Source organism: Chiloscyllium punctatum, chromosome 2, assembly GCF_047496795.1.
Source record: "Chiloscyllium punctatum isolate Juve2018m chromosome 2, sChiPun1.3, whole genome shotgun sequence".
NCBI lineage: Eukaryota > Metazoa > Chordata > Chondrichthyes > Orectolobiformes > Hemiscylliidae > Chiloscyllium > Chiloscyllium punctatum.
In genome coordinates this window covers 71,724,086-71,736,805 of record NC_092740.1, presented here as the reverse complement: position 1 = coordinate 71,736,805, position 12,720 = coordinate 71,724,086, and the positions used below count along the sequence as shown (strand labels likewise).

At 40.9% G+C, this 12,720-nt stretch overlaps 1 protein-coding gene across 3 annotated transcripts in view; it reads right to left on the bottom strand.

Moving 5' to 3' along the window:
* dcp2 (decapping mRNA 2) overlaps window positions 1-5,684 on the bottom strand; it is a 41,851-nt gene extending 36,167 nt beyond the window's left edge. The window contains exon 1 of one of the 3 annotated variants that reach the window (XM_072583816.1): window positions 5,510-5,684. In XM_072583816.1, coding sequence (XP_072439917.1) covers window positions 5,510-5,648 — 139 coding nt within the window. In that variant the 5' untranslated portion in view covers window positions 5,649-5,684. The remainder of the gene's footprint in view (window positions 1-5,509) is intronic. The other 2 variants (XM_072583808.1, XM_072583825.1) reach the window with 2 other exon arrangements.
* Between the last annotated feature and the right edge of the window lie 7,036 nt (window positions 5,685-12,720).

Genomic DNA, 12,720 nt, shown 5'->3' with positions numbered 1-12,720 from the left:
CCCTCCGAAGAGTAACCCACCCAGACCCATTTGTAACTCACCCAGACCCATTTATCAAAGAGACTAAGTATATGTTCAATATTTTAACTTTTGTATATCATAAAGCCTAGGTTTAAAGTTTAGTTTCAGCTTACAAACCTGATAAACATGATATCTTTTCTCATTAAACTAACGCAAAATACCATGGGTAACATGTAAATTGCAGGATGCATTTTAATGCAAGTAGATTTGGACCAAGACTCTGGTCCAGTTATATGACATAACTGCCACAGTCACACAACTATTTATAAATGCATTAATAAGTACTGAAATGGAAGAACTTACAAATTTAATCACTTTAACAAACTTTGTTTGGAAATGACAAACCTGCAATTCCTATAACCTCCAGTTCACTTCAAGAAGTGCGTCCCTACAATCTTGGTCGACTGAATATTTTGAAACATTTAGTAGCCAAGTCATACAGCAGGATTGTCGATTATAACAGCATGAAAAGTATGCTATCAAAGGTAACATTACTTATCATAGTTAATTTTGATCTCACTTAGCCAAGGTGCAGTCTCTCCCTATAAAACTCCCATCACTGCTGCACATGGTACACACAGTTTGATTAGACTACTTACAGTCCGCAACGACCCTCCAAAGAGCAACCCACCCAGACCCATTCCCCTACATTTACCCCTTCACCTAACACTATGGAGAATTTTGCATGGGCAACTCACCTGACCTGCACATTTTTGGACTGTGGGAAGAAATCGGAGCACCCGGAGGAAACCCACGCAGACACAGGGAGAATGTGCAAATTCCACACATGACAGTTGCCTGAGATGGGAATTGAACCCGGGTCTCCAGCACGGTGAGGCAGCAGTGCTAACTGTTTGGGGAGGGTACAACAGAATAATACCAGGTCTTGAAATTGAGACACATTTAAGGAGAATGTAATTCAACAACTATCCCTTTTCCTTGTACTGATAGGATTGGATGAAAAACAGAAGGGTTTCTCTGGAAGATAAACATCAGCAGAGACCTCTTGAGATGACTGTTTCAGTGCTGTATATCAACTAACACAAGTAATGTCAGTGTTATTAAGCAGCACATGCACAGCAATAGCCTGTTCAATGCTCATCAGTTTGGGTTCCACCAGGATCAGATAGCTCCTGATTTCAGCCTTGATTCAAACAGGGAAAAGTGCTGAACTCCAGAGCAGAGGTGAGCGTGACTATTCTTGACATCAAGGCCACATTTGACAAGAGTTTGACATCAGGGAACCCTAGCAAAGGGAGTGTTCATGAGAATCAGGAAAATGGTTTGGAGGAGCCAGTGTTGGATTAGGGTTGGACAAAGTTAAAGAGCACACAACACCAGCTTATAGTCCAAAAGGACTATAAAGGCCTCCAAATGAACCTGTTGTACGATAACCTGGTATTGTGATTTTTTTAACTTTAATCAGGAAAGGTCTCCATGGTTGAAATCAAAACACAAGGGAAGATGGTTACAGTTGTTGGAGGTCAATTACCTCAGCTCCAGGACACCTCAGTGGAAGTTCCTAAGCGTTTCAATTTGGCCCAACCATCTTCAACTGCTTCACATATGACCTTCCCTCCACAACAAGGTCAGAAGTGGGGATGCTTGCTGATGATTGCATGATGTTCAGCATTAGCCACTCCATTAGACACTGAAGCCATGCATATCCAAATGCAACAAGATCTGCACAATATCAATGCTTAGGTTGACAAGTGGTAAATAACTTTGGTGCTACAATATTGCCACAGCCAATGACCACCTCACAGAATTTAATGTGTATATTCTCCTAATATTTATGACTACATAGAACTAACATCTAGAAAGACAAGAGCAGCAGATACATGGAAACTCCATCTGGGAGATCCCCTCCACTCACTTCCTGAGTTGGGAATAAACTGTTGCTCTTTCAGTGTCGCTTAATCAAAATCCTGGATCGCTTTGCCGAACATAGCAAGTAGTCTGCAGCTGGTCAAAAAGGCAGCTTGTCTTCTTCTCAACAGCAATTAGGGATAAACAATAAGTGACCCAGCCATGAATGAATTACCAACAAAAAAAAAGTTAACACTTCAGTCTGACTGTAATCCAAAGCCAATGTTTGGCCATTGGTAGTTGAGCAAAAAGGCATGAATTTCCTCCAAAACTGTACTATAATTGGACATCTTCACATTTATCCTTCAAGGTAAATATATGTTTTAATATCCAAAGTGTTAGACAGACTTCCAGATGGTATATAGCGAACCGCTAAGACCATTTTGCACTGAACAGCTTCTGCTGCATATTGCAAAGGACACCATAGATTATTTGTGTTTTGAATGAGTTGGTTCCTGTTCTTACATTTTGTCTCTGCCTCTAAAATGCAGTTGCTTTTGTGGGAGGTCTTGAATTTATTGCATCAGTTGTAGTACCCATGGACAAACCTTTCCTAAGACTTCAAGTTACTATCAAAACTCCAGATTTGAGCCTTCAGACTCTTCTTATAGAGATACCCTTGAGCATCGCGAGGATAGAAGAAAGATCATCGATGAAGCAACTAAAGCTGGTTGGGCCTCAGAATCTCCCTGGAGGCACTTCTGCAGAGATGTCCTGAAGTTGTGATGACTGCCCTCTAAGGGCCATTGCTTAAATCAAAAGAAAGCTTTAAAACTAGGCTTGTATAGCAGCAAAAAGCTACTTAGTATATAATGATTGCACTTGTCTGACTGCATCTAGGCACACATGGAATGCCCGGACAAAAAAAAAATCAGGCCCTATTTTATCAACGACCAGTTCTGCACAATGTGAACTGAAAATAGTTGGGTGAGTTGCTACAACCAGTTTTACATATACATAATGAGGTACTCCTTCACATTTTCAGACTATCATATCGATAGCTTTGCAATGTTTGTGCTCATTTGACATTCACCAAAGTAGCACCCAAGGAGGCCACAGACATTTGTACTGCAGTTCTATATTATGATGAACTGGACACACCACCTTTATGTGGATAAATGGAACTTGTGATCTCAACAAATAGCTACAGTTGACTTCAGTTTTAACGACATCCTCCATACCCAAATAGCTGCTATTGCTATCAGCTAAACACTAGCCCCAGATGGCAAAAACATCTTTGTTCAGACCCATGAGAAACCTTTCTTCAATGGAACAAAGCCAAACTTCCTATCCTTTGAATACTTCCAATGCATAGATATTTAGCAGCTGTGATGGCCGAGTGGTTAAGGGCTTGAAATCCAATGGTGTCTCCTCACACATGTTCGGACCCTTGTTCGCAGATTTGTTTTTGTGGGTAGCACGGTGGCTCGGTGGTTAGCACTGCTGCCTCACAGTGCCAGGGACTCGGATTTGAGTCTGTGTGGAGTTTGCACATTCTCCCAGTGTCTGTGTAGGTTTCCTCCCACGATCCAAAGATGTGCAGGTTAGGTGAATTGGCCATGCTAAATTGCCCATAGTGTCAGGCGCATTAGTTAGAGGTAAATATAGGATAGGGGAATGGGTCTGGGTAGGTTACTCTTCAGAATAACAGTCGGTGTAGACTTGTTGGGCCAAATGGCCTCTTTCCACACTGTAGGGAATCTAATCTAATTGTTAAAAAAAAGATATTTTGCTATATTTGAACTGCAGCTAAACCTAGGATTTTCCTTACGTGTGTTATTAGGTTCCATCCTGTGCACAAATTCACCTTTGCAATGGAGCTCCTTTTCCACAATGTCCTAGTCAAGAAACCAGCTAGAAGCTTCTTGACTGTGTATCACCATTCCTGATGAAGGGATTTTGCCCGAGGTGTCCATTTTCCTGCTCCTCAGATGCTGCCTGGCCTGCTGTGTTTTTGCAGTACCACACTCTCTACTGTTGATCACAAGCCTACCTTCGTGAATCAATATAGATGGCTGGGAATTCCAAGCTTTACAAGATTGATCTTATCAACAACCGCATAAATAGGTCTCTATTGTTCACCAGAGCTACACTGATCACATCTTTTCTCACCTATATCATGCAAAATCATGATGAGGCCGAAGTTCATCACTTTTGGCCCTGATCAGATTTTTTCTGGGTATCTAAAAGGTTTGAGTTGCTACAGTGCAGTACCAACATGAGTAGCTTTTGCCATTAACTGCCATCAGACCAAATAAAGTTATTTGATCATCCAAATAGACAAATGAGTAATGTTGTATATGAACTTCTATATTGCTATCTCAATATACTAGGTATGTAGATAATATGCCCGATGACTAGCAGATTGTTTAAAATAGTTCATCCTTTATGCTGTTCACAATAACAAAAGGTACTTACTATACCCAATTACCTGCTTTTGCTTGCAACAGAATCCTGAACTTTGGAAGTGATTTTACAATCAAACTATATTTGCTATATAAACCTGACTGTTCTAAGAATTATGCTGACAATCAATGTAGAATGATCAGTTTCACAGTTTTGCATCCTTGCATGTATAATAATATGCACACACATATACACACAAACTGTACGAGTTCCAGCACAAAACGAGGTGACAGCCATTCTCTGGTTTATTTTTCAGGGCTTTGCAATGATCAGAATAAACTTGGTCTTTTTGAAATGTAAGCAAACAGAAGTTAACTACCATTCATCATAAACTGGTGCGTTCTCCAAAGACAATGTCACAACCAAAGTGTGCTTATCAAGGAACAAGCACCCTCTTCTCATACACTGTAAACCTTATCTTCCCTTTACTCTGGGAATCCTTGCAAATTGACCCAATGAGTGGAAGTTGAAAATGTGTTTTTTTTAAATGATCACATTACAAACGCATCTTGACCTGGTAGACTAAATAGTTGATATAATTATATCTTTAAGAAACAAAAACAGCAAGATTTTTCAAAAAAGTATAAAGTGCTAGTACATAAGATCTCTTTGTTTAAATACTTAAAGAGTGCGTGTTAAATTCTGCATTATAAATAAGGGATATCCAGGGGGGGGAAAAATGCCTAAGAGTGAGTAAAAGATGAATTGTCACCAGTTACACCTCGGAAGTAACTATTCACTTTTAAACACCCCACAGAAACACAACTGTGGCACGTATCGTTTTAATTTATTTCCTGTAAGCCCTAAGCTTTTAAAGTGTGAAACGAAACGTTTCTTCATTCTGTTTCTTCAGAACTAAAATGAGCTGTTGGCTTGTATTTTACGAAACAAAACACACCACAAAATGTCCTCTCGTACATTTCACAATTCGTTGTCGTAACCAGACTGAAAAGCGGGACTTTTTCCTCTCACTTCCTCATTTATGTAAAACAATATCCATTGATTTTTTTTTAAACACTTTACTCCTTTAAGTCGGATCCGACTCTAACTTTGGCCTTGGTCAGTCGGGCTCTTTGCTCCGAACGCATCTCCTCCTCCTCCTCCTCGGCCCTCACTTCCTCCTTTACAGTCACACTGCGCCGGAATGGGGTGGTGGGGGAACTAGAGCTTGTGTGTGTGTGTGTGTTTTCCAGGCCACTAGCTGTATGTTTACCTGCACAAGTCGTCCAGTACCCCAGTTGGAATCTCCACTCTCTTGCCCTCCATAGCGCACACATACCGCCGCCACCGCGGCTGCTGCAGCTCGAGACCGTCACCTCTTCCGGGAACCCGAACACCGCCGCCCGCTCCATTCGAGCCGGCCTTTGTGACGTCGCCGCTGATTGACAGTCGCTAAAGCCGCCAGACAGCGACTGGCAACAGAGTCACTCACTGAGCCCTATAGAGCAGAATATTCTGTACTGTGGAGGTGCCTCCGAGCTGGAATGAGTCGGTCTCACACAATTGACGGTAAATTATTTTCCCCTGTAAATAATCCCCACAGAGATCAGGTGTTCTTCCAACTCTGGCTTCCCACAGCTACACCATTTTCAGTCCGATGCCATGCCTGCCCCAGCTGAAGTCTATATTCGCTACCTGAATTTCGCTGCCCTTTTCCCACCTCTTTCCCCTTTTAAGGGGCTCCTTAAAAGCCAAAAGCGAAATATTGCCAGTGATGGAAATTTGAAATGTTAAGAAAAAAACAATGTTTTTTTCAGCTGGCTGGTAAGTTCAATTGACTCCTTCAATACTGGAGGATGATTGAAATGTAGTCGATTTTGATGGGGTAGGGGATGAAGATCAAAAGAGAAAGTGGAAAGAAAGGGTCGTGGTCATGGGAAATTAAATGACAGAATGGCAAAGGTGATGAGCACACGATTTGATTTAGGCCACTTGACCCCTCAAACCTGAATTGCCTGATATGATGTTAGCTGATCTGAATGTGACCTCAATCAACTTCAATGGTTACTTTCCCCCACCTTTTGACTCCCTGCTGATCAGAAATATATCTAACTCAGGCTTGAATATATTCTATATCCCAGATCCGTTGCTTCCTGGGAAGAAAATTTCTCAAACTAATGACCTTCTAAGAGGAAAAATATGCTCAACTCAGTCTTAAATGAGACACCCTTAATTTTTAAATCGTGTCCATTACTTGTGGACTCTTCCACAAGGAGAAACATCTTATCAGCATCCACTGTTAAGTCCATTCAAGATCTTATATGTTTGAATAGGATCATTGCATTCTTCTAATTGGATTAAGTACAACATTAAGAATCAGTTGCATGAACCTTTTCTGAACTGTTTCTAATGCAATTATATCCTTTCTTAAATGAGGAAAATAAACTCAACAGTGCTTCAGATGTGATCTAACAAAGGCTTTGTATAGTCAAAATCTGGACTGGTGTCAAACAAGGTTGTAGGATAGGCAACATACTATTTCTGATCTACCTGATGGTAGTTATTCACATCAAAGTTCAACTGTCCTCTGGTCTGAACAGTAAATATCACTTTGATGGAGAATTCTTTAACCTTAGTCACTTCCATACCAAAGCTAAACTGAGCATCATCAATAATCATGACCTACAGTATGCAACTTAGTGCAGTGCCATTGCCTACTCTAAATCAGATTTGCAAGCCATTCTTGATTCCTTTAATTCTGCATTCAAATAACTAAACCTGTCCTTGAATGTTGTCAAAACAAAACTTCTATATCAATACGAGCCTGGTAATCCAAATTTTCCAACTCTCACATATGTTGAAGGAAAGACTTTGGAAAATATTGAGCACTTCTCTTATCTTGACAGCCACCTCTCTCACAAAGGCACCAATGATGAAGTGATCCAACACTGGATAGACTGTGCCAACTCAGCCTACTACAAACTATCACAGCAAATGTTTGACAACAAAGACATTTGCAAGACAGCAAAAGGCCTTGTATTCAGAGCACCAAGTTCTTGTGATACAGTGAGCAATACTAAAAATGCCACAGAAATTTGATCAATAAAGCATTTGCATTCTCCAAATTCAATGATTCTTGATAAATGTCCTTCTTGAAGCCAGCTGTACAAACTCCTACAAAACCAACAACAATAGATTGGATGTTGCATTCAGATGGCTGAAAAGTCTCTCTTCTGCCAAGTTCTGTTTTCTCAACTCTTAAATTGTTAGTGTTCCAGAGGGCACAAAGAGAATCCTACAAAGACATTCTGAAGCTTTCCTTGAAGCGTGACAGCATTGATGTTAATGATTGGGAGGAGCTTGCTACCCATTTTCAAACTGGTGGCAACTGTTCATCGAGGTGCATCATGTTTCAACTCCAAATTCCTTAATGATAGAGCTGAGTAACAGCAGAGAGCAAAATAAAAATAAGCAAATCCTGCACTCTGGAACTCACTACCCTGTGGGATGCCACCAATGATGTTCGTGGTCTGATATTATTAAACTCAGTGTTAACTCCAGAAGATTCCAAACTGCTTAGATGAAATATAAGGTGCTGCTCTTTGGGTTTAGCTTTGAGCTTCTTTGGAACATTGCAGCAGGGCAGTAATGTGAACATCATAGTAAGACACAGTTTTGTCCTCAGCACAATCCAGGAGGATTAACATCCCTAAAGAATGGTTTATAAATATTGAGGATAGGATTGGGATATAGAAATACAAATCCAAAAATTCCCACAGGTCTAGAAAACAGGACAGATTGAGGAAAGGTGCAACATTTTAATCATTTACGTTTGAATTAAGGAACAAAGCAAACAATTGATATTATGTTCAGAGAACATTATTATTTATTATACAGTGAAAAGGTAATAGTGAAAAGATATGTAAATAAATTTCAAAAATAAGAGAATAAAGGGGCCATAAAAATAAGAGCTTTATTTATCCAAAAATGGGGAGGGGGTTTCTAAAGTGTCATGCCTTTGTGCTCAAAAGATCTGCATGTCAACAGTACCTGTTCAATTATATGAAGACCCAGGACTGAAATGCAACCTTGAGTAGATGTCATCCTAAATCAGGGATAGGATGATAAAGACAAATTTAGCAACATATTTATTCTTTCACGAAATGTGAGTGTGGCCGAGAAACTTGATTGTTGCTTATCCCAAATTGATTAAAATTGAGTAACTTGCTCATCCATTTCAGAGGGCAGTAAATAGACAATATATGATTGGCTGGAGGCCAGACCAAGAAAAGGGCAGAATTCCTTTCCTAAAGGATTTCAATGAACCATACTATATTATTCAACAATCAATGATGGTTTTATAGGATCCATTACTGGGTCTAGCTTATTTTTATAATTTCAGATTTTATTGATTTAATTTAAATCCCATCAGTTCCCATGATGAGGTTTGAACCTATGTTCCCAATGTAATAGCATGGGCCTCTGGATTTCCAGTAACATTACCACTATTCTGTACTTTTATAATATATATACTTAAATACAGTATTTTTATTAGATTACTTATAGTGTGGAACCAGGTCCTTCGGCCCAACAAGTCCACACCGACCCGCAACCCACCCATACCCCTAACCAAACACTACAGGCAATTTAGCATGGCCAATTCACCTGACCTGCACATCTCTGGACTGTGGGAGGAAACTGGAGCACCCAGAGGAAACCCACGCAGACACGGGGAGAATGTGCAAACTCCACACAGTCACCTGAGGCGGGAATTGAACCGGGGACTCTGGCGCTGTGAGGCAGCAGTGCACCACTGTGCCACCGTGCTGCCCACTCTCCTTGCAATAAATACGAGCATTCCACTTGCCTGCTGAGAAACCTGCAATACCTCTAAGCCAATTTCTTACAATTCATGGACTAGGGCACCCAGATCCCTTTGTGACCAGAGTTCTGCAGTCTCTCTAGTCAAGCAATGTAATGCTGCCAAAGTAGACAAATGCACATTTACCCAAATTATACTCCATCAGCCAAATGTTTGCTCACTCGTTCATAAATCCCTCTTCAAACTTTTATGTCCTTTTGATGATTTACTTTCATGTCATTATCAAATTTAGCTACCATATATCTCATCTTTTATCCAAGTCATTTTTATAATGGTAATGGTTGGAATGAAGAAGCAAAGTATTTATCCAGAATGTTTGTGGATGGCAGATTAATACATAACTCTATCCAAAAGCAAAATTAACAAAAAGAAGATTCAGGCTGTAGTGATTGAACACTTGGCACTGTTAATCTGTCCAATCAGGGAACCCTGACTGACAGATAGAAAGAGGAGTGTCAGACATTCTGACACTCTGTGAACTGGCTCTGAGGAAGCTGGACCGATGTCAAGGACTTTCCATGTGTAAATAAACAATGACTTGGTGACGGGATATTGGCCTCTGGAGTTATTTAATTGGCGACAAGTGTAAGGCACGTTCCTGAAGAAATTTGCTTGCAGCCGTTGTCTTTGAGTTGGGGTAAGCATTTCGAGCATCTTGTCGTTATTTGGGAAGCTTGACTCATTCAACTCTGCCCTCAAAGACTAGGCCCAGTGTAGGGAAATGACATCGGGGCAGTTGAAAAACAATGAGTAATTCTCTTGACAGCTTATAGACCTACAGCTTTTTAGGTTATTATGAGCCTAACTTTCCCTGAGGCACCAGATACTAAAACCTTTCAAGAGTTGAGAGATTTAGTTAAGGAATAGGACGACCCCAAGCCTCCTCTAAATCTGAGACACTATAGTTATTACTCAAGAACCAGGGGAATCTATATTGGGATTTTTGACTAGTTAAGACAACTGGCAGAGGCACCTGACTTTGGGTTAACCCTCATGAGATGCTGAGAGACCAGTTGGCATATGGGATTAATAATGTAACCATTGCAAAAGAGCCTACTAGCTGAAGCTCAACTGGACTTCAAACAGGCATTACATCTAGCTTTATCAATGAAAAATACAGCAAGTGGAGCATATGAATTACAGACCCTCACTAGTCCAACTGCGCTTTGGGAACACCACTTGAGTGAAGGCACACTCAGAACATATTTTGCACTGAGGGACTCTAGATCAGCCCACAGCAAAACCCCAAGACAAAGCCAATTTCTTCAGGATCTGGGTTGAAAAGCCAATGTAGTTGCTGCTGATATGAGGACTCAACACAACAAAGGAATCCTGCTAGACCTGAATTGAGTCAGAGCAGAGGGTGGTGTCTGTATGGAATGAGCTGCCAAAGGAAATAGTGGAGCCTGGTACAATTGCAACTTTTAAAAGCATCTGGATGGGTATATGAATAGGAAGGGTTTAGAGAGATATGGGCCAAATGCTGGCAAATGTGACAAGATGAATTCAGGTATTTGGTTTGCATGGAAGAGTTGGATCGAAGGGACTATTACCATGCTGTACAACTCTATAACTTAATGGAGGTCAATACCAGTACAGCCATTTCAGTGATCATGGAACCAGTCTTTAACAAAATTTTCTCCAGACTCCAACCCTTAAGATAGCGCAAGACCTGAGCTAGACTGAAAATCTATACCGGGGAACCTTTACAGATTAAGTGTAGATTTCAGTTCCACTCTCTTATGAGAAACAGCTGCTTCAATGACCAGTGATTGCAGGAAATGGCTTGGGCCCAAGTTTTATTGGACAAAATTAGGTTCAGAGAGCTTTACCTGGATTGGCTCAACTTTTTTTTATTAGAAAAAGGCTGCCTAAAAGTGAACTTCTAATTAAATACCCAGAAGTATTCCTTCAGGAAGGCCTAGGGACTGCCAAAGGAACCAGTGCAACCTTTCATGTTGACCAGGAAGCAATTCCATGATCCTGCAAGGCCTGCCCAGTGCCATTTGCCTCACAGGCAAAAGTAGAGGCAGAAATCAAAAAGTTATAAAGTGAAAGAATTATCAAACCCATACAGTTCGTGGAATGGGCAGCATCGATCATATCGATTTTGAAGCCGACAGATTGGTTCACCTTTGTGGAGATTTTAAACAAACGGTAAACCGTTTTTCACAACTGGATAAACACTCAATCCTTCACATAGTGGATTTGTATGTAAAGCTGTCCTTCACGCTGCACATGAGCCACGCTTACTAGCAATTGCGATTAGATAAGGATTCCCAGAAATATGCTACAGTTAATACCCATAAGGTTTTGTACCAATGTATGAGACTGCCCCTTCGGATATCATCAGCCTGTGCAATCTTTCAGCAGACAATGGAGAACATTTTACAAGGTCTATCCCAGGTCACCATTTTATCTAGATGACACGCTAATAACAGGGAAGACCAATAAGGAACATAGTCCTTAAACCTTTCATCCAGGTGGGTGAAGATGTAAGAAGGCAAAGAAAATGTATGTTCCAGGCACCCCAAGTGACTTGGTTGTGCTATAGAGTCGACAAAACCAGATTACATCTGTTGGAAGATAAACTGGGAGCTATCAAAAGTACACCGGCTCCCACGTCTGTATCGGATCTTAGGTCTTTCCTTGGCTTGGTGAATTATTATGGAAAGTTCTTACATAACCTGGCCTCCATCTTGGTATCATTGCATCAATTCCTAAAAAAAGGGTCAGACTTGGAAATAGTCACGTAGCGAAGCCATAACTTTCAGGGAAGTGCAAAAACAGCTATCATCTTCTAATGTTGGCAACTATGATCCCAAGCAACATCTGGTATTGACATGTGATGCCTCTCGGAAAGGCATTGGAATAGTATTAACTTATAAGTGGCCCAATGGAGAGGAATGCTCCCGTTTCCAGGACTTTGACTAAAGCAGAATGTGCCTACACCCAGATAGAGGAGGAAGGTTTGGTGGTCACATTTTAATTCAGGAAGTTTCACCAACACTTTTATGGATGTAAGTTTGTAATAATAATGACCACAAACCCCCTGCTAGGTCTACTAGGCAGTGTTGCCCTTAGTTTCAGGCCAAATTCAGCAGTGGGTTCTAATACTATGTGCATATATTTACAAATAGGAATGTTGTCTGGGAGGCCAAGTAGCAAATGCAGATCCATTGAGATGCCGCTCAGCCAGGTGGACCTCATAGAATAAGTTCCCTAATTGGGGCTGTTAACCTGGTCCAATCAGGGAGTCCTGGCAGACAGATAAGAACAGGAGTCTCAGATATCCTGTTCACTCTGAGAGTTGGCTGTGAGGGTGGATCAGTGTAAATGACTTTCCATGTGCAAATAAAGGGTGATTTGGTGACAGGATACTGGCCTTTGACAAGGTATTTCATCACTGATGCATACAGGGGAATCTCTGAAGGAGATAATCCTTCCCTCCTCACCTGGCACTTGCATATGCAGAAAAACCATCAGGGTATTAATTTGGCCTAGGCTCCCTCATGCTGTGAATAAAACAGTAGTGGAGGCAAAAAGAGGCATTTAAGAGGCTATTAATTGGCAAGGCTTTAATAAGCTCAAGGGTAATAGGC